At 38.0% G+C, this 27,390-nt stretch overlaps 1 protein-coding gene, 1 long non-coding RNA gene and 1 pseudogene across 2 annotated transcripts in view; 2 read left to right on the forward strand and 1 right to left on the reverse strand.

Moving 5' to 3' along the window:
- Positions 1-3,242, forward strand: part of LOC110213858 (uncharacterized) — a 42,961-nt gene extending 39,719 nt beyond the window's left edge. The window contains exon 4 of the long non-coding RNA XR_002326130.2: positions 2,686-3,242. This is a non-coding gene — a long non-coding RNA (uncharacterized LOC110213858). The remainder of the gene's footprint in view (positions 1-2,685) is intronic.
- A 9,760-nt stretch (positions 3,243-13,002) lies between these two features.
- On the reverse strand, positions 13,003-16,509 carry LOC110213826 (activator of 90 kDa heat shock protein ATPase homolog 1 pseudogene; annotated as a pseudogene).
- A 430-nt stretch (positions 16,510-16,939) lies between these two features.
- On the forward strand, positions 16,940-21,564 carry LOC110213827 (elongator complex protein 5-like). Its single transcript, XM_078155104.1, is given in 2 exon segments — positions 16,940-17,631; positions 17,634-21,564. Coding segments are annotated over 2 exon segments (867 nt in total). The 5' UTR covers positions 16,940-17,093; the 3' UTR covers positions 17,963-21,564.
- The last annotated feature ends 5,826 nt before the right edge of the window (positions 21,565-27,390 follow it).

Consider the following 27,390-nt stretch of genomic DNA (forward strand, 5'->3'; position numbering starts at 1 on the left):
CTTACAATGCCTGAAGCAGTTCATAAGCCCATGACAACCATAACATTCAGGATTAGAAGGGTCCTTAGAGATAACTTTGTTCAAGCCCCTCATTTTACAGATGAGGAAACTGAGACTGAGAGTGATTAAGTGACTTGCCATGTTTGTAGGTTTATTATCAGAAATACAGGCATTAACAGTACTTTGCTTTCCAAAAACCTTCCAAAAACAAAACATTTCTAAAACATCACACATATGACAAATTTTAAATGATATAACCAGAAATCAACCAGTTAAGGACAAGTAGAGGGCAAGTTGTTACTGACAAAGGATGTTTTGGAGATTTTTATTTTTAAGGAAACAAATTCAAAAGATGGCCCTTCTGAAAAATGCTGGGGGTGTTAAGTGTTTTCTTAGGAGTGAAATCAAATAGACCAGCATAAAGCTGGTACAAAACTTCTGTTTCTAAGTGATTAAGCATTTAATCAACATTCATAGTGTTACAAATTTCACAGTCCTGTATACATAAACTGTATCTTAAAATGCACAGGAATGATATCTGGAGCATAAGCTAGCCTTTATTCTGAAGCCAGTGTGTAAGTGATCTTTCCATAGACAAAAGCTTTTGCATTTATACTGACTAACCATCTTTCTTTAGAAAAAAGCTCAGAATATACTTTATGGGTGCCAAATTTCACAATAGAAAAAACTAAACAATTCTAGCAAGGTTTGAGGAGCCCTCAGTAAATCCTACAACAATTCTAGTCATCTGTCAATCAGGATGTTTCTTATAAAGAATTGTGTGGCATTGCTACTGTCTATTACCTGTAACTATTCCTTTCGGTTCACTTGAGAATTAAAAAATATATATAATAAATGCATTCAATAATTGTTCAAATTGCTGCTGTGCATTCTGTCATAAATGGTTTATGGATAACCATCAATTGGTTCTGCTCATCAGTCTAACAAGTTCAATGTACTACTCAGAGCAGAGGAGGACTATTTATTTAACAGCTCTTGGCAGGAAAATTTGTTGCATGCCACAACTTTACAAAGAACATTAAAATCAATGACAATTTATAAACCAAAGCCTGGGAATTATGGTTTGGATTCCCATAATTCATCAGAATAAAGCTGTCAGATAGCTTTTATTATAAATTAATAGCATGTTGTCTAAAAGCTTGGTAGTGCAGATTTTTTGCCAGTTCAGTACTGACATCTAGTGGTCAATGGAAAAAATCCCTGATTTGAATTTGAATTGTGAATTTTCTTTCATTCCCAAAAGTGTTTGTTATCAATCATGAGATTTTATCGTGCTAGAAACTGGTTGTATGCTCAAAAGTATATGACATGCAGCAGAATTTAGTGCTAAACATTTCCAAATTGTACATCTTAAATTATGCAAGTCTAATCAGCAAACAATCTTTTTCATTGTTTCTTTTATATTCTTTTTTTTTTGGCTAGGCAGTGGGGTTAAGTGACTTGCCCAGGATCACATAGCTGCTAAGTGTTATGTGTCTGAAGCCGGATTTGAAGTCAGGTCCTCCTGGATCCAAGGCCAGTGTACTATCCACTGTGCCACCTAGCTGCCCCTTTTTCATTGTTTCTATATGATATTTTAGACTTGTTTTGCTACTTCTTGACTGATTTGATCCCTATCCCTTCACTATCAAAATAATTTTATTCTAATTCAATCTCAAAATCATAAGTGTTAACTAATGCCCTCTTATTAAAAAAAAAACAGCAACAGAGAATTTTCTGTATTTCCAAAATGCTATGCAATAATTTTATTCAGAAATTTGAAACAACAATCCCTATTTAGAACATATTTGGTTTAAAGGCAATAATCATACTTGAATTAATTTTTGCACATACATTCACCTATAAAAATTGATTTGTGGTGTGTAAATTACTGAGTAAATGAATACCATTTGATGATCAGGTCAGTAGAAATAAGCAAAGTTCTTTTTCCTTCTGTGTTTATTAAAATAACTTGTAACTGATATCACTTGAATAATAGCCACTGAATACAATACTCTTGGAATCACTTCCTACATCTAGTATGACTCTCTGCCTGACAGGTGAATTACCTCTATAACATCTTCAGCAGGATGTTATCTTATCTCTGCTCAAACCCCTACAGGAACTGAGCCATCCAGACCTCATGAAACAGGCCATTTTTTGACAGCTCCAATTGTTCAGGAATTCTTTCTTGTATTAAAATGAAATCTCTCACCCTGTAACATCTTCATTTCTCTCTGTGACTAACTTTCTTCCATATGAGAATACTTTAAATATTTGGAGACAAATGTGGGGTGCCCCTGTTGTAAACAGTCTCTTTTCCAAATTAACATGGATCTTTTGCTTCCCCTTATACTGCATTCATGCTGTGTCTGTCTACACAATAACATACACATACACACACACATACACTAAGAGGATAGAAGAGCTCCCCAGTGCATGCTGGTGTACTCCTAGATTATTCAGTATTCAACTGTAGTAGGTATTCTACTCTAATATATTCTGGGCATATATCAAAAACTGAGTCCATGATCCAGGAATTCAGGTTTGTCTTAGATAGGACATAATTAAACAACAAAAAGAGAGGGGTTTTTTTAACCTATTCTGGAAGGGAAAGGAGGATCAAAGAAGAAGGAACCCAGAGCTACTCAATCCTTTTTTTGTTTCTTTTTTACCTGCAAATAGGGAAGAAATTTTTCACTGGACATGACAATGAGAAAAATATCAAACAGAAAAGTAAAGAGATAGCAAGACTGTATCTAACTGCCATTTATGAATTCAAGTCACTTGGCTCAAAACAACTACATCCTCTGGTCCTGAAAAAACTTGAAGATGTGATTACTAAGCTACTCTCAGTAATATGTGAAAGGTCATAGAAAACAGGTGAGGTATCACAAAATTAAAGAAAAGCAAATGTCATAACTATTAAAAAAAAAAGTGAAACTGTCTCCAAACTATAGGCCTGTGAGTTTGACTTTAACTCCTGGGGAAATTCTAGAACAGTTTGTTAAAGGGTAGATGTACTAAAAAAAAAAAATGGTGATTACAAAGAGCCAGGATGGCCTCACCAGGAATAGGATGTGCCAGGCTAACTTAATTTCTTTTTTTTTTTACAAGAATATTGAACTAATAGAAAGAGGGATTGCTTTGGATAAAGTTTATGTACATTTTTGCCAAACTTCTGATAAAGTATTAAATTATGTTCTAGTGGAGAAGATAGAGGGATATAGATTAGACAAGAATACAACCTAATAAATTCAGAACTGGATGAATGGATGCATTCAAAAGTGGTTGTTAATGACTCAATGTTAACAGGGTCGGAAATCTTCAATGGAGCATCTCAGAAATCTGTGCTTGGTTTTGGTCTGATTAACATTTTTATCAGTGTCTTGGATAAAGGCATAGATCATATGCTCATCAAATTTGCTGGTGATACAAAGCTAGGAGGGACAGCTAATACAGTGAATGACAAAATCAGGAGCTGAAAGCATCTTTACAGGAAAGAGCCCTTGGCTGAGTCTAATAAAATGAAATGGAATAGGGATGTATAAAGTCTAGCATTTGGGTACCAAAAAAATCAACTTCACAAGTATAAGATGGGGAAGACAAAGCAGCTCTGCAAAAGAACTGAGAGGGGGTCTAATAGACTGTAAGATGAATATACAATATAACGCAACACAAAAAGCATTTATTGTGTCTATTATATGGTAGGCACTATGCTGAGACGTATTGATTCAGTAGTGTGATGTGGCAGCCAAAAAAAAGCTAATGCAAGGTTGGGTTGCAAATGAATGGCATAACTTCCAAGAATAAGGAGGTGATAAGTCTCTTTACACTCTGCCCTCACTAGACCTCAACTGGAATACTGTGTTCAGGTCTGAGAACCATAGTTTAAGGAGAATATTGATAAACTAAGTATTTCCAGAAGAAAGCAACTAGATTAGTGAAGGGCCTTGAGTTTGTGACATATGGGTGGATTGAAGGAAGTGGGCAAGAAGGAGGAGAAGGGAAGACTCAGCCACAATGATAGCTCTCGTCATGTGGAAGAGGAAATGCACTTATTCTATTTGGCCCCAGAAAGTAGAACAAGGAGGAATTGCAGAATAATGGAAGTGGAATTTTTGCAAAGTGGAAATTGCAGAGAGGCCAATTTCAACTTGATGTCTGGGGCACTTTCCTAACAACTAGTGCTTTCCAAAAGTGCAATAGGATGCCTTGAGATATGGTAGTTTCCCCTTCACTGGAGGTCTTCAACCAGAGGATATATGACCACTATTTAGGTATATTGTAGTGGAGATTCTTGCATTTATAGGTTTAACTAGGCTGCTGAAGACCCTTCAAAATTTCAAATTTTATGATTCTATGAGCATTTCAGGCAGTCACAGGAGAAGAAGATAATTTTCATAGCCTTTTTTTTTTGTATATTCATCCTCAGAAATTGAGATAGTAGGAGGAATGACAGTAGGAAGAAAAGGCAAAAGTATAGTATATAGAATATTGATGAATAAACATTACATGCTTTATGGGATACTCTTCCACTAAAATTCTGCTCTAATATCTCACCTTGGTATATAGGTAACTCTGGACTCTTGAAGGTTATGTCAACAGAATGAAAGTTCTAGCCAGTCATACCAAACTGTTTGAAAGGCTTCAATCATGGTCCTGGTGGTGGACTATATGTCTGTTGGCCAAGGACTCACCTAAGTTCAAAGTATCACATCTCCAGAATAGCCACTGGGTAATGAATTTTTCATCATCACAATTTCTGAAAAACCACTAAGTTACAAAGAGGTGATCCTTTTCACTGGAGGGAGATGCCATACCAACACAAATCCAAAGTGTTTGAAGTATTTAAGAAGCAATGGATACTAAAATGAAATGTGTCATATCATTCAGCTCTCCTATGAGACATTCAACAGAGCTTTTCAGAAGACATTTAAATTACCTATTTCTCACTCTTCTTGAGTATAAAATAGGAAGAATAGTATGTGCTAACACTCAGAGATTTTATGAATTTATAAAATCATATTTAGGCTATTTTATAAGAAATTCATTGCACTATTATTATTATTATTATTATTTATTATTATTATTATTATTATTATTACGAAGGTGAATAAAAAGAACAAAATGCAGCATCCTCCCACAACCAAAGAAAATCAACTCCAGATGTTTTTTAGCTGAAAGGAAAAAAAGGCTATTTAAAAAGAAGCCCCACAATTTTATATAGATTAATGCAAAAGAAAATCTTCAGAAATTTAATTTTTCCTTTTCAAGAGCCCTTGCAATGCTTGCCCTCTGCCTCAATCTTCATTTAAACATTTCCTTTCATAATAAGCTTTCTCCTTTCATTAAAGGAAAATCAGTGCAAGAATAAAATTGAGGCAAAATTTTGACTACTGAGGTGCTTTATCAAAGATCAGTTTTTTCCTCTATTAGAAAACAATCAATTCTTTGCCCCATTATTATAAAACAAGCTACTCACATTGATTTTTCCTAGTATTTCCAGGCTTCTCATAGCTCTTTCCCAAACTTCTCATCATTCTAATCATGACCTCAATCCATTCTAATACTCAGGGGATATGTTTCAATAATCCCAGAAAATGAAAAATCTGTATTTTCTACCATGCCTATCATACCGTGGCATGGGTAGCAGCACAGCAAGTCTGGCCAGAAGAAACTAAAAGCAATAGGTCAAAATGAAGTAAGCTACAGGCTGGGCTCCGATGTATGTATGTATGTATGTATGTATGTATGTATGTGTGTGTGTGTGTGTGTGTGTGTGTGTGTGTGTGTGTGTGTATAATGCATAGGTATAAATATGTAACTCAACTCAAAGGCCAATTGTATGAGACTCTCTCCTCATGGTAGAGATTGATTACTCATTTCCCCAAACTTTCATGAGGAGTAGGCAGCAAAGGGCAGCTTGAAACCTAAAAATTACTTCTCCTAAACTAACAATATTTAAGGAAACAGATAGACATAAGTCTTACCAGGAATCCCCTTTTTCTGAGGAGAACAGAGTAGCTAGTCTCTGGCTCTTAACCTCCTGCTTCTTCTTCTGGAAGGAATCAAAGTCTTCTTTGGAGAAGAGTCAGGGGAGGAGTCTCAAGAGCTATCTATTTTTGCCTTCCTGTGAGCCACATCTAGACACTCATATGGACACTCATAATCTACATGGACTAACCAGGTAACTCCATATACCCTTCTTAAGAGACAGAAATAAACATAATAGAGATAAATAGATTAACAGAGACATAATTATAGATATATACAATTTTTTTTTCACTGTTTGTTGAGGTGGGGGAGAGAGTAATGAATTACTGTCCAAGAGGCATGGGGTAACCTCCTCCCAAACACAGATTTCCCGGAAAAGCTATCTGAGCTTCTATGTGTCAGCATCCACTCAAAACCATAATCCATAAGGCCTCATCAACAACAACGAAATTTACTTTTTTTTTAGTCAGCCAGAAGACACAATTAATTGGAAATAAACGCATTAATGCAATATCACAGTAGGAAAAATAACAATGGAACATTTCACCATAAAACTAGTTCATACTCATCCACAAACATACATGCTTTCAGTGGGAGAGAACACAAGCATTGGGAAGTTACATGCATGGAAGGACGACTCAAGCCTCTGATAGCACAAAAATAATTTTTTTCTGGTAATGTCACTGTGTTTTTCTCACTAGAAGATTATATGTATATAGTGTATTTATATCCACACACACACATATATATATGTATATATATATATATGTATATATATATACACATGCATACATGCATACATACATATTTAATACACTTAGCTCTGGCCCCACTCTCTAAGAACTACATCTGTTATATTTCCCCCCTACCTCCTCCTAAGATTCTTTGGTACATGGAGGAGAGGTGTCCACGGAGTCTTTTTCTGCCAACACCGGTTTAATCCAACACCAGTTTCATTTCCTCCATTTGTGGCCCAACAATTAGTATTCCCATTCCATTTAACCACATAACACCTGATTAGTTTTTGCAAAGGGATGTTTACTTCAAAAATATAGCATAAACAAACATACATTTTCCCCCAACACTTTAGGAGCATAATCCCCCTCAGACCATTTCACAATCTGGGAAGGGGATAAGAGAAGGCTCACAGTTTAGCTCAGTCCCATCAAGTTTAAGTCCAAAGCCAGTTATGCCAATTTCTATTGGGCTCACACCTAGACCCATACTCCTCAGGGCTGCCAGCCTAGCTGAAATATCCAGCTTAAATGCCTGGACTCCAAGATCCCCATGGCTCTAGCTCTTGGACTGAAGACTGCTCAGTGCACCTAGAATGGAAAAAGACAAAGGAAATGGCCAAAAGTTCACGCCTAAAAGGCTGAAGTGGGGTGTGGGGGTGCTGTGGAGGGTTGTTGGAAAAAGAGGAGGATGTCCTTAGTCCTTCCCTCACAGATACAAATGTAGGAAAAGTCCCACTGTGCTCAAGCAGTTTTAAAGACACAGTTCTGGCTAAGCAACCAATAGAAAAAGGCTGTTTCCAAAACTCCTGATGCTGGAAGTCTCTTCGTGTACCAGCCTTCTAATCTCCCAGAAGCAGATCAACTAGCATCTTCCATATGGGTGGTGCCATTTTAAGTCATCTAGGCATGTGTCAACCCTCCACTTACATTGCATACATACATAATTATACAAATATATATATATATATATATATGTATATATGAAAAAGATTAAACAGAACATGCACAAAATTGACTTTTCTTCTTACTAACCACATGTGCCTTACTTAGCACTGAAGGGTCTAGATGCTTTGAGATGAGGAAGTCTTCTTATGATAAGCAGCTGAGCTGGAAAAAAATTTGATGACTCAAATTGAATTTTTTTGTTTTTGTTTTTGTTTCTAGGCAATTGGGGTTAAGTGACTTGCCCAGGGTCACACAGCTAGTAGGCCAGATTTGAATTCAGGTCCTCCTGACTTCAGGGCCCTGCGCCACCTAGCTATCCGGTCAATTGATACTTAAAAGGGAGTGACTCCACTCCACCTTCAGCATACTTTCTCTTCCTTTCTGGTTTCAAATCCTGCCACTTCCTTTCAAGGATGGGGAACAGGGAAGAATAAGGGAATAAGCATTTATGTAGAACTTACTTTATGCCAGGCACTGTGCTAATCATATGTGTGTGTGTGTATGCATGTATATGTATGTATATGTATGTATATATATTATATATAGTGTGGGTGTGTATATGTGTGTATATGTATGTGTATATAGATATACATATACATATACATATACATATACATATACATATACATATACATATACATATACATATACATATACATATACATATACATATACATATACATATACACATTATACCACTTGTTCCTTACAAGATCCCTGCAAAGTAGGTGTTGTCCTCATTTTACAGTTCAGGCAACTGAGACAAATGGAGATTAAGTAAGTGACTTGCCCAGGGTTGCACAACTAGTTCAGATCTGAAATTTGAACTCAGGTGTTCTTGACTCCAAGCCCACAGTTCTATCCACTGTGCCACTAGCTGCTTCTGCAACTGGGCATCTTGTCCTATCTACACTCTAGACTTTCCCTGATTTTCTTTTTTTTTAAATTTATTTATTTTAATTTTCAACATTCACTTCCATGAGCTTTTGAGTTTTAATTTTTCTCCCCCTCCCTCCCCACCTCCCTCCTCAAGATGACATGCAATCTAATATAGGCTCTACATATACATTCCTATTAAACATATTTTCGTATTAGTCATGTTGTGAAGAATTATAACCAATAGAAGGAACCACAAGAAATAAGAAACAAAACAGAAGAAGAAAAAAGCAAATAGTATGCTTTGATTTGCATTCAGACTTCTCCCTGGCTTTCTCTACAATGCCTGAGAAGTTCGCTCCACCCCTAGACTTCACACATTGAAATATACTTCATTCCGTGACCTCTCACTATCATTGGCTGGCTCCTCCCCAAACCTCCATTTTAAGGAAGATGCCTCTGCCTGTCTTCATTGCTCCCGCTTCAGTCAGTGCTCTTTCCATTAGAACATGTGGCCTCCTTATTTATTGACTACTTATCCTTTTTTCTGTTTTGTTTACTTTCGTGTATTCCCTCTTGGAAGTTTTTAGAGGGTAGAACTGCAGTATTTTAAGTAAACCTCTATATTTCATTCAAAAATATTTTGAATTTTATTATTTAATTTTATAATTATTATGATTATGACAGTGTGGTGTACTGGATAGAATTTTGTCTTGAAATGAGGAAGACATGGATTTAGGTACTGCCTCTGACATAGCAGCTAAGTGACTATGAGCTAGCAGCATAGCCTCTCAATGCCCCAAGGCAAATGCCTCTTTACAAATGAGTTACTGATCTACAACCATTGAAGTCCTTACTGGAAGTTCCCTATGCCAGTAAAATCATACAAGATAATTTTCCCTATTGGTGAACTCAGATCAGTTCATTTTTCTGGTATCTTTTTCAAAGAATTTATAGGAGAACTGTTAATCTAAAGATCTATGATTGTACCTGAAAACAATTCATTCTCCTTTCAACAATGAGATAATGGATTGCAAAGACAAATAAAATTGAGAGAAAAAAAAAGAGGGGGGAGAGGGAAAGCGGGAGGGAGGAGGAGGAAGGAAGGAAGGAAGGAAGGAAGGAAGGAAGGAAGGAAGGAAGGAAGGAAGGAAGGAAGGAAGGAAGGAAGGAAGGAAGGAAGGAAGGAAGGAAGGAAGGAAGGAAGGAAGGAAAAAAAAGAAAGGAAAAGGAAAGGAAAGGAAAGGAAAGGAAAGGAAAGGAAAGGAAAGGAAAGGAAAGGAAAGGAAAGGAAAGGAAAGGAAAGGAAAGGAAAGGAAAGGAAAGGAAAGGAAAGGAAAGGAAAGGAAAAGAAAAAAGGTGAGGGGGAAGGGAAAGGAAGTGGGAGGTACATAAGAGGTGGCATGGTTGGAGATATCCAGGAAAGGTTGGAACATATGACTTTGACCCATCAAAGCCCAGTATAATTTCAGGGACAGAGTCCAATTTTCCAACTGGGAGGAAGCTGAAATAATTGCCTTAGTGCAGTCCAGTGGAAATAGCATAGCTGGAAATGTCCAAGAAGCACAAATGATGAAGAGTAAAATCAAGTTTATTATTTATTTTAAATCTCAGTAAATTTTATGGATTTTGAAATTATATCTGTAATTTTATGCATATATGTATATCTATGATTATTATTACATAACAGTCATCACATAATTATACATATGTATGTATACATACATTTGTGGGTGCATACATCTGTGATTTGTAGTTGAATGATTTCTTTCTTAGGTATTCACTTCAGTCTATCACACAAAGACTTTCACCTAAAGCTTTAGAAGTTTCTAAACTAGAACTTGTAGAAATAGTGTGCAGCTGGGTAGTTGATTGAAAATTCCAACAGCTTTTTGTTTATTCTTTTTTATATTCTATCAGTAAGGTTTTAATAGTTACACAAGAAACACATGTTGATGTTATATGATAGAGTTCCAAGCAGAGATACCAATGACTGTAAATGATTAAATAAATAATACTGACAGCAAAAGGACCTCCAGGATGGTAGAAAAGAACATCACAGAGAGAGGGAAATGAGTTGCTTTACAGTATGTAAACAAGAATTTGGCACTGTTTATTTCTCCTTTCCTACAAATATATTGTAGAATTGTTTTGTACCTTGTTCTGATAGAAAGTTTGTGCAACTCAGTGAAATATTTCTCAAGAGGAAGGAAGGAAGGAAAAAAGGGAGGAAGGAAGGAAAAAAGGGAGGAAGGAAGGGAGGCAATAAAGCCAGTGGTCTCAGGGAGCTATCCAGCGGTGGGGAACTTGCAGCCTGGAGGCTGCATATGGCCTTCTAGGTCCTCAAGTGCAGCCCTTTGACTAAATCCAAACTTTGTTCTGTGAAGTTGAGGACTTAGCACTTGAGGACCAAGAGGGCCACATGTGACCTCGAGGCTGCAGGTTCCCCACCCCTGATACTCAAATGCACAAAGTGAATCACGACTAAAAAGAACTAGAAAACCAAATATAAAAAAGCAGATGTGATCACCCGGTTTATCATTGAGACTTGATAGGATGAAACCTATGACTGGAATATTTCTTTGGAAGGTTATATCTTATTCAAAAGGAACAGAATAGGGTAAGCAGGGAGGGGGGTTAACATTGTAAAATAAGAAAATATAGTCATATGAGTATGTACTCATATACTCATATGAGAATGTAAGTATGATAGAGAGCATTTTGGTGAAGATAAATGGAGGCAGAAGATGTAATCAAGATTGGCATCAGAGATAATTTCAACAGGAAGAGGAAGTAAATTAGGAGTTCAGAAAACAGTTCACAAAACTGGCACAGAAGAATGTTGTTGTAGTGATGAGGGAACCAAATTATCTAGACATCTGCTAAAGTTCCCTCTTTTCCAAAAACAGATCATCTAATAATGCCTTGGCTTCCTTCATTGATAATTTAATCCTTTAAAAGCTGGAAGCAAATTGAAGAACTGGTGTTCTAGATTTGTTCTCACCAACCAGGAGGAACTTTTTTTTATTGTTCAGTTGTTTTTGGTCGAGTCCAACTCTTCATGAGTTTTCTTGGCAAAAATATTGGAGTGGTTGCCATTTCCTTCTCTAGCTCATTTTACAGATGAGGAAATTGAGGCAAACAGGGTTCAGTTACTTGTCCAGGGTCAAGCAGCTAGTGTCTGGGGCTGTACTGGAACTAAGGAAGATTAATCTTCCTGATTCCAGGTCCAGCACTCTATCCAGTGTGCCAGCTAGCTGCCCTAAACCAGGAACTAGTTACTGAAGGTCAAAATCATGGAAGTGACCATTCCATCTTAAAATGTGTGATAAAGGAGAGGAAACTAGGAATATTCTGACATGCATGATAGATTTGGGGGTATTAGCTTTTACAGGGTTCAGAGGAAGACTAGAAAGGATACCATGATGAAAAATTCTGTAAGGGAAGATACCCTTAAACTAAAGATACCAAGAGGAATAAAAGGACAGAGAGTAGTAATATGTTTAAAGAGACTAATGGGGATGCACAGGGAACTAATTCATCTATCAGTTTAGGGTCCTTTTGTTGTTTTTCTTTTAAGATATTAACCAAGTAGAAAGTAAAGGTAGTGGGGGAATGATATAAAAGGCCTGTAAAAATCATATGAGAAGTGCTAAAAAGCTCAGAAAGATCTGAGGCTGACAGACAAATCTAATGACAAAAAAAGGCTTTTAAAATAATTTTTTAAATGTATTGTTGAAGAAAAAGAAGAGATTCAAAGACAGTATAGGACTGACTATGGAGAGAAGCTGCTTAATTCTTTCTTCACTTTTGTTTTCTCTGCAAAGAAGAATAATCTTTGTACTAGAAAGAAAAATTTAGTAATAAGAAATTGCATCCAAGATAAGCAGGGAAAGAGTAAGAGGGAATCTAGCTGCTCTATATAGTTCAACTCATCAGACTCAGATGAACCATATCCTTGGGTACTATATCTTTCTTTGTATCCCCAGAACTTATTACAATACTCTGGAACATAGTGGGCACTTAATAAATGTTGACTGACTGACTTGGGTACTGAACTGAACTATGGTCAATGATCTTTTAAAAACCAAAATTGATGGAAATACCAGGAATTTCAAAGATCCCCCCAAAAGGTCCCTGTTTTGAAAAAAGAAGGAAGAGAATGGGTCTGAAAACTTTAGGTCAGTGAGTTTAACTTTAATTCCTGGTTAGAGATAATTAATAAATACCTAGAAAAGGAAGTGGTGATCACAAAACGCTGTCATGACCTCATCAATCAGTAAGAATTTAAGTGCCTTCTATGTACTGATCATTGTAAAAAGACAGAAGATAACATAAAAAGAAAGAAATAATCCCTACTAGAAAGCTTACATTTTAATGGCAAAGACAAGTACTCATATAAACACCATAAAGTGAATAAATACCAATGTATACAATACATACAAAGTAAAGTACTAGATAATAACTTTATTTTCTATTTTTAACAACTTTACCAGACTTATTGATCAAGAGAATGATGTAATTTATTGAAGAAGGCTTTTTAAAGTTTTGAAGCCTTTTGCTTTTATGATAGTCATTTCCTTCTATTGCCCTACCACCAACCCCAGTGAGCCCTCCTTTAAGAGGCAGTTAGGTACTGCAGTGGATGGAAGGCTGACCCTAGTATCAGGAAAACCTGAGTTCAGATCCCCTCAGATCCTTACCAGCTAGGTGACCCTGGGCAAGTCACTTAACCTCTGCTTCAGTTTCAACTGTAAAATAGGGGGAATAACAGAACCTACCTCCCAGGGTTGTGAGGATCAATGAGATATTTGTAAAGTGTTAACAAAGTGACTGGCACATAGTAGGTGCTTAATAAATGTTTCTTTCATTCCTTGTAACATAACTCTTCCTTGGAGAACTATGGTGAAAGAACCTTTTTCATTATCCATGAAGATTTGCTTAATTGACAGCTGAGCCAAGGGCTATCCCCATCATTTAGCATGGGGGCATCATTTTGTGGCTTGAAAGGAGGTAAAATAGTCAACTCCAACCTCTTCTCCCTCTGACATTTCTTCAAGGGAGACTATTTCCTTCCAGGAGAGGAAGCAAAAGATTAGGGCCAGAAGCTTGGCCACTCTTTTCTCCTCAGAGAGTGGGGAATACTGGGTTAAAATTATATCTGTGTTCTTAAATATTGTTGTTCTAGGGGATATGATTTTCAGGCTCAACCTAAACTTCTGATTGCTAGTCATTAATGGGGGGAGGAAAGAAAGACCTCCCACCCCCAAGGTTTCTCTCCAAAGCCTGACACCCTCCCCCTTCCCACTAAATATCAGTTCCACGATGAACATAGAGAAGGTAGCAAAGAAACCCATTTATCCAAGTCTCTAGCAAAACAGAATTCAGAGAAAGTATATATATGAGAATATATACTAGACAATAAAGAGTGAAGATCTCCCACTGGGAGTGAGGTAACTAAGCTCAACCAACTGAGAGTCCCAGATCTTGTGCAAAGGGAAATTTCCCAGTCTCTAGTGTAGCAAGCTGGTGATAGGGACACGATGGAGACTGACAGCGCCTCTCTTGTTGTCTTCTCCTCAGAGTCTTTTCCTTCAGCAACTTGAAGTAGGGTTGGCATTTTCCATTTTCATTCTTGAAGTTGGAAGCTAGAAGTATCCAAAGCAACTGCAGAACCTAAAAAGACTCAAGAGATTACACAAGACCTAGAGAGACTCAAAGAGATTGGCATTCTTTCCTTTTCTCATCAACTCTTCCCTGCCCCTTATGCAGGTGTAGGACACTGCTATCTACTAATGAGAGAATCCCATACCTATGGGCTTTGGGACTCAGGTTAACAACTAAAAGGGCAATCCTGGCCTCTCCCTTCTGCTGAGCTCCCAGAAGTCAACAGGGGCAGGAAAGAGAGGCTTGCCCATGAACACATAAGTCAGCATGTCTGTTTGGGATTGGGTCATCTGTTTCTGCATTCTTTCCTTTGGTTCACAGCTTTGTGAGATCTCAAAGGTATCAGGAATCTTTCCTCTTCCCAGCAACAGCTATCAGAGCAGTTGCAGAGGCAACAGCATAGCAAAAGAAGCCACAGGACTAGATATGAAGTGTCACCCAGAGAGAGAAAAACCACAGAAGAGAAAAAGAGCCCACTTGGCTTACTGGAACGGAAATGCAAAATAGTTAATGATCAATTGTTGCAAAGTTGCAGTAGTAATAGTGGTTGCTGTTGTTGTTGTGGCATTTATGTAGCATTTAAGTTTACAAAGTGCTTCACAAATATTCTCTTTTTGTCCTAATGACAAACCCTGGGACCTTTTTTTTTTAAAGCTATCTTTATTTAGCATATGTAGACATAAAAGAGAATTCACTGTCTGATCCTGCCCAGCAGAAAAGATGCACTGATCCATGGTATATGAATGAAGAGGGGACCTAGGCCTCACAATAGTGGCTGGGATGGTGCAATCCTGCCAGTCACAGCTGCAGGATGGTAGAGAGCTGTACTGAGCCGCTGGGTGGGCCATGGTCCTGTAGAAGTTAACATTAGAATAAGCATGCACCATGGCCAGAGGTCTGTTTGATGCTCTCAGAATAATACCACTAACAGCCGTCTTGTCTGTTCCTCCTTTGGAAGCATGGATAAAGGCCTGAACCATCTCCTGAGTGACAAATACCCTAAAGAGCTCCTCTGGTGAGCAGTGTCCTTCAAAATGACCCTGAAGGCAGGGATCTGCATACCAACGGTTTTAGGCTGACTTGCCAAAAGTACCAGGTGTGACTTTGAACTCTTTAGCTTTCTCAGGCAGCTGGGGGGCTGGATCTACTGTCTTGCCACTCAGAGTAGGTAACATCTTCCCCTGTATGAATTCTGTTTTTAAGAGTCCTGATATGTTTCCACAGCATCCCGGATCTTTGTCACACCTTCTTGCTTCATTAAGGCCAAGAGGGTTGTGTCATGCTATCTCTGGCAAAGTTGACAACAACCTCTACTTCACTGATGTCTTTTTCATCTGACAAGTTGGGGATGTCAGTGTCCCTTGTATTTCACTCCTGACTTAGTATTTGTCCAGTTCCATTTGATGGTCCATTCACAGAAGATGAGTTTGCCTTTGTGACTGTTGATTGATGCCTCTCCATCAAGCTTGCTTACTTGTCACCTAACAGTTGCCCTCTTCACCTTGTACTTGGATTGATAGAAACAGGGATTTCAGTTTATCAATGGACCAGTTTGAACCATCCCTCCCAGTCCAGTGCCAGTCATTGACATTAGTGGCATCTGCCTGCTTCTCCATGATCCAGCATGGGTCACCCTTGTGCCCTTATTATCCCCATTTTACAGATGAGGAAACTAACGTTGACATCCGTTAAATTACTTGCCCACGGCTACACAGCTAGTGTCTGAGGCTGGTCTTCTATTATGTATGTGTGGTCATCAAAAACAAAAGCCTTTCCCAATCTTGGGCTCCTTTTTCTATTTCTGAAAATTAGCACTCCTGACACTATTCTTACAGGGCTATGCCAAACTTATAGTGTATATTCATTCCTCATTACATGTTCTTCCTTCAATGCACATACTTTTTTTATTCTTAGCTTGATTTCCCTGTGCATCCACATCAGACAGCTTTTTCATCAAAATTGTTTTTCTTTGTTTCTTCAGCATTTCATTCTTGAGAACTTTTGATCCTCCTCCAACTTTCCATTCTCTCCAGCAATTCAATAACTTATTTTATTGCTACTAACATTTTATTACACTATACTTAATAAGTACTAGCATTTATGTAGCACTTTAGGTTTTCTAAGTGCTTTTATCCTCAAGCCAACCTTGGAGGTAGCTATTAGTATTTCTGTTTTTATGAATGAGGAAACTAAGGCAGACGAAGTGAACTGCCCAGAGGCACACAGTTAAGGCCACCTTAGAACTCAGATCTCGTCTCCAGGTCCAGCGTCCTATCCACGGCGCCATCTGGCGGCCTCCACTTTCCCACGCTTATTAAGGTAATTGTAGAGCATAACAAAGGTATCCTCGATGAAAGTATGAGAAAGCCAAAGATGTCCTAAAGGTAAAGGGAGTAGTATGGCGCATGCGCTCCCCGGCTGGACTTCCTCGCAATCACAACGGTCCCTAACGGCTATTCCAGGCGAGCGACGGGGCTGTACCCTCCCCCCTCTGCCTTAAAGGAGGGAGGGGAGGTGTCTTCGAAGGGCCGTACCGGGCTCATATTACCTTCCCGCCCTGCACCGGGAGGTGTCTCGAGGCTCGCTGCTCCGCTTCGCCGCATTCCTACTGTTCCAGCCCTCAGTCCCGCCCCCACAAGCGCGGGATCAGGAGGCGCGCCTGCCCTCGGCCCCGCCTCCCGCGCAGAGGACGGCCGGTGACGTCACATTGCGCGACGTGAAGAGGCTTTCGGGACCCGCGGGGGTGGAGGGAGGACCCGCCTCTCGGAATCCGAACCCAAGCCTCGTGACGCCATCAGCGGGCGCCGCTGGGGAGCCGCGTGTGGGGCGGGCGTGGTAGGACTGACGGGGAACCGAGAAGCCAGAGAGAACATGCTGCAGCTGCTCGGCAGCCTCGGCGACCTGGTGCTGCTCCGAGACTCGGTGGAGTGGGAGGGCCGGAGCCTGCTGAAGGCTTTGATTCGGGAGGTGGCCCTGAAAGGGGAGCGAGTGCAGGTCCTGGGCTGCGAGGTGAGCGAAGAGGCTTTCAGGGAAGGCCTGGACGCCGATACCAACCGGCGGCTCGTTTACCACGATGTCTTCGGAGACCCCCAGGGCTGGGCTGGGAGCGGGGGGCCCTTGGGAGCCCTGAGGGCGTGCTTGAGGGGAGCCGAGCCCGGCCCCTGCACCCTCGCCGTGGACTCCCTCAGCTGGCTGCTGCTCCGCACCCCCTGCAGCGCCCTCTGCCAGGCGCTGAGAGCCCTGGGCCGTGGCAGCGCCCACGCCGGACAGGTCCGGGTGCTTGGCCTGCTGCACGAGGACGTGCATGGGCCAGGCCCCCTGGGCGCCTTGGGGAGTCTGGCCCAGGTCGAGGTGACGGTGGGAGGCAGCTTGGGCTGCACCACTGCGCGCGTCCTGCACCCCAAGCCCAGACACGCCCGGTCGAGCAGACTCATTGGCTCTCCATCCTGCCCAACTTCAGCCTGCAGTTCCACGGGGAACCCCCTTTGGAGGCCCAGCTTCACCGCAGACCCCCGTCCCCCACGATGGACGTCATGGCAGACTTAACCTTTAACGTCCACCTGTCCAAGAAGGAAAGAGAGGCCCGGGATACCCTGGCCCTACCCTTCCATTTCAGTTCTGAAAAGCAGCAATCCTTGCTTCATCCTACTCTAGCCTCTTCCACCAGCCAAATATTTTATGAGCCTGATGCTGAAGACTACCTGGACCAGGAGGATCCAGACAATGACCTGGATATCTGATGGTTCTGGAAGACCTCGCTGTGGTATTGACCTAGATCCTGTTGCTGTACTGTACTCGTATCTCAGCTTGAAAGTTATGGTTTAAAGTCACTGTATAAGCCAAAAATTGGTATAGTCACAATTGCCTTTGAAAATCCTAAAGTTCCCCGTTAAATATATAGTATAGTATCTTTAAACAGTTGTAGCTGGGAAAGGGTTAGTAGCTCTTTTTTAAAAGGCAATCTGTCAGAGGGCAGATGGTGCATAAGTGGTTGCTGTAAAAGTAATTGAATATAAATTTTATTTTACACTGTACCCAGGTTAGCTATTGATTAGGAGACAGGAGAGTAACTGGTCTTCTCAAATCCGGAAAAAAAGCAGATAAACATTTAATAAAGAAAATTGATGGTTAGGGGAAAAAAACTTTTAAAGGGGCTTTACATGTAAGAATGATATTAAAGATGGACCACACCATGATATGAATTGTTTCACCAGGAAATGCAAGGGAACAATTCATTAGGGGCCTTCTAGCCAACCAGAAATTCTAGAAAGGGTAACTAATTAGGCTACCTTTCTCATCACATTTACCTCTAATTTATGGGCACAATTAGGAGATTCTAGAATCACTTCAAATCATGTACATATTGATTGTGCCATTGAATGGAGTAACAGGTTTCACCTGTGTTATTTGAATTATTTTTCTCTCCCTTTTTAATGATTGTCGAACAAGTACAATTGAGTTAATTTAAAGTTAAAAAACAAAAGGGTGGGGCCGAGTTTGACTAAATTTGGAAGAAAAGGAGAATCAAAGGAGGGACAGGACCACTGTTCATTGTGAGTGGAAAGATTAAAACCATTCATGGAGAGAAGGCAGAGCTGTTCAGCTTTTATTTTGAATCCGTTTTCTCTGCTAAAAAGAAGAATCTTGGGGGAGGGGCAGTATCAAAAGTGAGCTTCTGTCCAAGTTAAGTGTAATGGTGGTTATCAGAAGACCCCTTAGATGTGTTGGACTGGAGCATTTCCATGGAGTTGGGCCTACACCCTATCTACTGCCAGTCACACCTGTGCTCTGGCTAGGTCACTTCCTGTAAAACTGAATATACTTCCTGCCCTCTTCCAGTGGCCCGATAATAAGTCACTTCTATTGACACATGAGCCTTGGTCTCTTGCTCAGGAATATGCTGGAACAAAAGCTCTTAGTTGGTCCCTAAGTCCCTGTGATGGAGAATGGAGCCTAGGTGTGCCAAAGAGGATAGGCCATTGAGCCAACCCACTTAGTAGACTTTAAGAGGAGTGACTTCACCTTCTTGCCTGTTCTCTTCCTGATGGTCAAATATGTCAGGACTCTTCAGGATTTACCTTAGACTTTCAGTAATGGGAGAAACAATTGCTGTCCCCTTCTCCCAGCAGTTTTGGCAGCTGCTCACACATAGCAATGAGAGCATGTACTGTCTAGGAAGGACTGAGATTAAATCACAATGCCCAGGCTTCCTCTTTATTTTTCTTACCTGAGCAGAGATCACCAAACAATCCTGAGATGAATATTGCTAGCCTTGGCAGCAACCTTGTAAGCTCAAGAACCTGGGATTTCCAGAATCAAGTGCAATTTCCTAGTGGAAAGTATTCCTGTTTGGACAGTATTTCTTAGAAGAAAAGATAGCCACTGACAAGGTGAGCCTAGCTTGCTAGAAAATATAGACCTTGAGTGAGCTGAGCAGACGGCGTAGATCTGAAGTGAAATTGCTCAAGATTGCCTGCTCAGCAATCTCACAAGTTTCTGAGGCGCCTTTACCTTTTGGGAGAATATAATAAAAATTATGAGTTACTATATCGTGCTTAAATATTTGTCAATGTGTGCTTTTGAGTCTTGTTTTAAACATTTATTTTGTGGTAAAGGAAATAGCCATGCTATGTTTTTTATATGTTATATGTATTATTACATGTTATATATATATGTATACATAAATTATATATGTATATACATGTGTGTATATACATGTATATATATATACACACACACACAACACATATATATTAGGTATTATAAGATCTACTTGATACACTGAGTATCTTTTGTAAAGGATCTTATTAATTATTTTTGGGCAGCCCCTACACATTAGCCAAACCAAAGATTTGAGAGATGTGCCCCTAGGGCCATAGAATGAAGGTGTAATGAGCCAAAGAGTGCAAGAGAGCATGGGTCCCATTGCTGGAAAGATTCTTGCACTTCTGTTGCTCCTTGCATAGGTAATGAAATGCAAGCATGTAGCTGTTTGGTGTACTTGAGGCACCAGACCAAGATGAACTACATTCTTGGAGGTTGTAATAACTGCCAGATCTCATTAGTAAACCAATATTAATTATCTTTTAAAGATTTTGAAGAATCTTCCCCATTTTTAATCAACCAAGAAACATTTATTAAATGCTTACTCTGTGTCAGGCACTATGCTAAGCATTGAGCCTTTTGATAGCAGATTGTTACATGCACTATTCGATGTTGTTATTTTGTCAATCATTTTTCTTTAATTGTTTTTATTTCTTCACAAGGGATAGTGAAATAGGGGAGGAACAGAAAATATCTAGATTCTAAAACAAGAGGTATTAACAAAATTTTAAAAATGAATAAAGATTATGGAGGGTGGGAAAGATATTAACAAACTTGCAAAATTTAGTGTTGAAAGACAAAACATCTGAGCAGGAATACTAAAGAATATGTATGTGTGGTATTGATTAGAGAAATGAAGATTAAAACAAGATACCACCTTACCCATCAGATTGGCAAATTTGACACAAAAGAAAAATGATAATTGTGGGAGGGGATGTAGGAAAACTGGGACACTAATGCATTGTTGGTGAGTTGTGAACTGATCCAACCATTCTGGAGTGGAATTTGGAACTAGGTCCAAAGGGCTGTAAAACTGCGGACTGTAAAACTGTTTGATCCAGCAAGATCACTACTAGATCTGTATCCTAAAGAGATCCACTAAAAAAGAGAAAAGAACTTACTTGTACAAAAATATTTATAGCACTTCTTTTTGTGGTGACTAAGAATTGGAAATTGTGGGGATGCTTATCAAATGGGGAGTGGCTGAACAAGTTATGATGTATAATTGTAATGGAATATTATTGTACTGTAAGAAATGACAAGCAGGATACTTTCAGAAAAACTTGGAAAGACTTAACTTGAACTAATCCAAAGGGAGGTGAAGCAGAACCAGGAGAACATTGTACACAGTATCAGCAATATTGTACAATGAAGAACTGTGAATGACTTAGCTGTTCTCAACAATACAACGATCCAAGACAATCCTAAAACATTCATGATGAAAAATACTGTCCACCTCCAGAGCAAGAACTGATGTCATCTAAATGTAGACCAAACCATAGTATTTTCACTTTTTTGTTGTTGTTCATGTTTTCTTACACAAAATGACTTATATGGAAATGTTTTACATGACTGCATATCTATAACATATTAAATTGTTTACCATCTCAGGGAGGAGGGGAAGGAAGGGACAGAATTTGGAACTCAAAACAAGAACAGTGAATGTTAAAAAAAATTGTTTTTACAATGTAATTGGGGAAAGTATTTAAAAAATAAAAAAGTACGTGGGGGAAAAGAATGTGTGTGTGTGTGTGTGTGTGTGTGTGTGTGTGTGTGTGTGTGTGTATTAGCACCACATGGCACCTTTACAAAAATTGCATGTGCTGGGACTAGAGAAAATAAGAGTTTAAAAAAAAAAGAAGCAATAATAAATTAAGTATTAAAACAAGGTACCACCTCACCCATCAGATTGGCAAATATGACACAAAATTGATGAATGTGGGAGGGGATGTGGGGAAACTGGGACTGTAGTGCATTGTTGATGGAATTGTGAACTGATCCAACCATTCAAGAGAAGAATTTGGATACTAAATACTAAACACCACCTTTACTATGTAATGCAAAAAAAAAGTGGTCCAGAGAATACTACAAAAAGATACAAACCTAAATGGAGGCTTAATAATGACATGCTGAATAAATAGTGGAATTAAGAACAAATATCAGAAATGGTGACAGAGAATGATAATGATGAGACAACAGACCAGAATTTGTGGGATACAGCTAAAGAAACATCTAGGAACATATATCAACAAAGTGTAAAAAAAAAAAACAATGAATTTAATAAGCAATTAGAAACATCCAAAGGAAGAACAAAAGAGGGAATATTGAAAATTAGAAGAAAAATAGACAATAGAATTAATAAAACTAAAACCCAATTCTTTAAAAAAAAAAGCTAGCAAAATTAATAAACCTGAAGTTAATCTGAACAAAAATAAGAAAATTAACAAAGTAAAACATTAAGGCAAAATCACAAGACAGAATAATTTGAAAGGATTATCAGAAAATATCAGATACCATTGTGTGCCAGCAAAGCTATGAATTTAAAAGAAATGGAAGTTTATCTAAAGATAGTTATAACATTCACATTGGCATATGGCTATGATGGTAATATTAATGTGCTAGAAGAAATGAGGCAAGTGGTTTCAGAAAAAAAGACCTATGTGAACTGATGCAAAGTGAAATGAAAAGAATCAGATCATTATGCACAGTAACAGCAATATTGTAATGATGATCAGCTGTGAAAGACTTAGCTACTCTGATCAAAACAATGATCAAAGACAATTCTGAAAGACTCATGAAAAAAAAAATGCTATCCATCTCCAGAGAGAGAACTGATGAACTCTGAGTGCGAATTGAAGTATAATTTTCTAGCTCTGTATGTGTGAGTGTAAGATATGGCTAATATGGAAATATGCTTCACATGATTTCACATATATAATTGATATGTTGTTTGCCTTCTCAGTGGGTGGGGAAGGGATGGGAGGGAGAGAAACTGGGAGTCAAAAGAATGTTAAAAATAAATACTCTTTAAAAAAAAATTCACATCAACGTAAAAATGAAATTGAACTAGTTATACAGTAACTATCAAAGAAAAAATCCCTGGCCCAGACAAATTTACAATCAATATTAGCAGATATTTAAAAAGCAACTGTTATGTAGGAGTATTACAGAAAAAATGCAAAATGTTTCAAATTAAAAGAGAGAGAGAATGGAGTCTGCAAACTATAGTTCGATTAGCTTGATGCTGATTCCCGAAAAAAATACTGGAACATTATTAGAGAAAGATGGTTAGTGAACATTTAGAAAAGAGCGGATCACAAAGAGCCAGTGTGACACCATCAAAAACAGGTCTTGATGCACTAAACTTATTTTCGTTTTTGAAAAGCCTACTATACTATTATTTTAGCAAAGTATTAAGTACCTGCTTAGTTCCAGGAACTGTGGTAGGGCCTGAGGATACAAATAAAAAGGGAAGTAGTGTCTGTGCTCAAGAAGTTTACTTTCAATCAAGGAAAATAATACATATAGATAAATATTGAAAAAATAGGTAATTCAGGGGAGAGAAAGAGCAGCTGGGGAATTAGAAAGGATTTATTTTTCCTTAAATTGATAAGAAGCATTTACCTAAAATGATCAACAAGCATTATAATAGGGATAAGATAGAAGCCTTCCCATTAAGATCAGGTGTAAAACAAGGATACCCACTATTACCACTATTCAATATTGTATAGGAAATCCCAGCAATAGCAATAAGAGAAGAAAAAGAAATAGAAGGAATCAGAATGAGCAATGAGGTAATAAAACTCTTTTTGCAGATGATAGATGATATACTTGGGATATCCTAAAGACTCAACTAAAAAGTTACTTGAAACAATAATTTTAGCCAAGTAGCAGGATGTAAACACACATAAATCATCAGCGTTCCTATATATGACCAACAAAATCCTGCAAGAAAAGATAGTAAGAAATACCCCATTTAAAATAACTCTAGACAGTATAAAGTACCTGGGATGCTGCCTGCCAAAACAAACCCACAAACTATATGAACAAAATTTAAAATACATATATATAAATAAAATCAGATTTAAATAATTAGGGAAGTATTCATTGTTCATGGGTAGGCAGGGTCAATACAATAAAAATTATAATTTTACCTAAATGAATCTATATATTCAGTGCCATCCCAATTAAATTACCAAAAACTTTTATTAAGCCAGAAAAAAAAATAATAAAATTCATTTGGAAGGACAAAAGATCAAGAATATTTTTTTTAAAAGTGTAAAGGAAGTAGGTTTAGCAGTACCAGATCTTAAACTATATAATAAGGCAGTAATTACCAAACTATATTAAAAGTGTAAAGGAAGTAGGTTTAGCAGTACCAGATCTTAAACTATATAATAAGGCAGTAATTACCAAACTATCTGGTACTAAGAAATAGAAAGATCAGCGGAACAGATTAAACATACAATTCACAGCAGCAATTGACTATAGTAACTCTGTATTTGACAAGTGTAAAGACAAGTTTTAGGGATAACAATTCATTATTTGGTAAAAATTGTTAGGAAAGCTGGAACGTAGTCTGGCAGAAATTGGGCATAGAGCAATATATTACACCATTTACTAAGATAAGGTCAAAATGGATACATGATCTAGATATAAAAGGAAATATTACAAGAAAATTTGAAGAACATGGAACATATTACCTATCAGACTATGGATAGGGAAACAATCTATGAATAAACAAGAGATAGAGAGCATTGAGAGGTGTAAAATGGATAATTTTGATTACATTAAATTAAAAGGCTTTTGTACAAATAAAAAAAAATGTAGCCAAGATCAGATGGAAAACAGAAAATTGGGGGGAAATTTTATAGACAACTTCTCAGATAAAGGTCTCATATCTCAATTATGTAAAGAACTTTGTCAAATCTATAAGAATATTAGTCATTCCTCAATTGATAAATGGTCAAAGGACTTGAACAGGTAGTTTTCCAATGAAGAAATCAAAACAATTTATACTTATATGAAAAAATGTTCTACGTCATTATTGATTAGAGAAATGCAAATTAAAACAACCTTGAGATATCATTTTATGCCCATCAGATTGACTAAAATGTTAGAAAGGAAAAACAACAAATTGGTAGAGGGGATGTTGAAAAATTGGGACATTAATTCACTCTTGGTGGAACCGTGAACTAATCCAATCATTTTAAAGAACAATCTGGAATTATGCCCAAAATGTTATTAAACTACTTGTACACTTTGACCCAGCAATACCACTACTAGGTCTGTTTCCCAAGATGATTAGGGGAAAAGGAAAAGAACCCACATGTTCTAAAATACATATAGCAGCTCTCTTTGTAGGGGCAAAGAACTAGAAATTTGGGGGATGCCTGTCAATTGGGGAATGGCTAAATAAGTTATGCTACATGGTTGTGATGGAATACTACTGTGCTATAAGAAACACACACACGTACGTGTCTAATGGCAGCCATCTCTAGAATGGAGGGAAAAGAGGGAAGAAAAAAAAAAGGAAGTTACATGATAACTTTATTATATATTTAAAAGGAAAAGCAGATTGCACATAAGAGATTTGCAGTTTCATTTGCAATCCTCTTTTTTTTCTACTTTGTTATGGAAATGCTTATTTTATTTCTTAAGTTCAGAATAAAAAATAAAAATTTAAAAAAACTTCACATAGATGTTAATGTGTGAGCAGGTTCTTGAAGGAAACTAGGGATTTTAAGAGGTGGAGATAAGGAGAAAATGATTTCTAACTATGGAGGATAGTCAGTACAAATGCACAGAGATGGAAAATGGAATACTACCTAGAGTGTTTTGTGCATAAAGAGTAATGCCTAACAAAACTGGAAAGGTAGGTTGAAGTGAGGTGAAAGGATTTAAGTGGTAAACAGGATTTGACAAGCTCTGAGAGGTGGAGGTGGGGAGGGAGAATATTCCTAATATGATAAGCAGCTAGTACAAAAGCTTATAGATGGGACATAGAACATTATGTGTGGCAAATAGTATGGTTTCTAGAGAGTGTATGGAGGGGGGTAATACATAATAAGAAGGGGGCAAGTTTCTAAGAGCTTTAAATAGGACATGGAAGTTTTTTGTTGATCCTAGAGGGAACATCTAGTCACTGAATATTACTGAGAAGAGCAACATAAGACAAGTACTTTAGGAAGATCATTTTGTGAGCTCTATAGAGGATGGTTTGAAGTACAGCAAGACTTGAGGCAAGGAAATCAATTAAGAGGTTATTGCAGTAGTCTAGGTGAAAGACTGAGTTAGGGCTGGTGGCCATGTGAGTAGAGAGAAAGAGATTTACCTGAGAAGTGTTGTGAAGGTAGAAATAACAAGATTTAGCAATTGACTGTGGTTTGAGGGAAAGTGAGGGGTTGGAGATAACACTGAAGTTGCAAACCTGAGTGACCCAAAGGATGGTGATACCTTCTGTTTTTGACATATTATTTAAGATGCTTAAGGAGTTCAGTTCAAAATGTTCAGTAGGCAATTGGTGATTTGGAATTCAAGAGAAAGATTAGGGCTTTGTATAGAGACTTCAGAGTCATCTGCACAGAGATGATAATTGTACTCGTAAGAGCTGAGAAAGTCACTGAGTGAGAGAATGAAGACAGAGAAGAGAAGCAAGATTTTTAACTATAAGCACAAGAGTCAAGAGAAACTCAGAAAGGTAAATTCATTTGAGCAATCAGAAGGAACCATAAGATGATTTAGTGCTAAAAATTCTAAAAGGAGAAGAAACAAGTATCCTTTCAGAACTTTATTGTCCTCAAAGAGTTTGGGGTTAGTTAAATTAAAAAAATATAGAAGCTGCAAGTGAAGTGGTTCAAATGTTTGGATTTTAAAAGAGGAAAGAAAAGGAAGGGTAAAAAGAATACATTAGGGCAGAAAGGAAAAAGAAGAGGTAGAACTTGCTATTTCCTATAATTAGGGTGCATAAGAAGAAGAATATATAAATATAGAAGTAAGGGGAGTGCGCATCACATGAAACTTACCCAATTCAGACAAAGGAAGGTTGAACCTACAGTTTGGTTTAGAAATCCATCTAGACTCCTAAAAGAATAAATGTGATTGCTGAGCTACTTTTAGAGAGCTTTTAAAGATCATGAACAATGAAAAGGATTATTATAGAAGGGTAAATGTCATGAGCATACAGTCTGCAGACTATAGGCCAATAACCCTGACTTCAGTTGTTTTTGTTTTTTTTAAGGCAGTTGGGGTTAAGTAACTTGCCCAGGGTCGCACAGCTAGTAAGTGTCAAGTGTTTGGTCTAAGGCCGGATTTGAACTCATGTCCTCCTGACTTCAGGGCTGTACCACCTAGCTGCCCCTCCTGACTTCAGTTCATCAAATTGCTGAAGTTATGGCTAGAAAACAGATAGAAACAGAAGCAGTTAGCATGAAGAACAAGTCATGCTGATTGACCTTATTTTCTTTTTTTGACTCATTGATACTAAAATACATCTACACTACAAAAAGCTGCTATAAACATTTTTGTACAAATTGGTCCTTTTTCCTTTTTTTATAATCTTTTT

The sequence above is a fragment of the Phascolarctos cinereus genome, unplaced genomic scaffold, assembly GCF_003287225.1.
Source record: "Phascolarctos cinereus isolate Bilbo 61053 unplaced genomic scaffold, phaCin_HiC Scaffold_1;HRSCAF=81, whole genome shotgun sequence".
NCBI lineage: Eukaryota > Metazoa > Chordata > Mammalia > Diprotodontia > Phascolarctidae > Phascolarctos > Phascolarctos cinereus.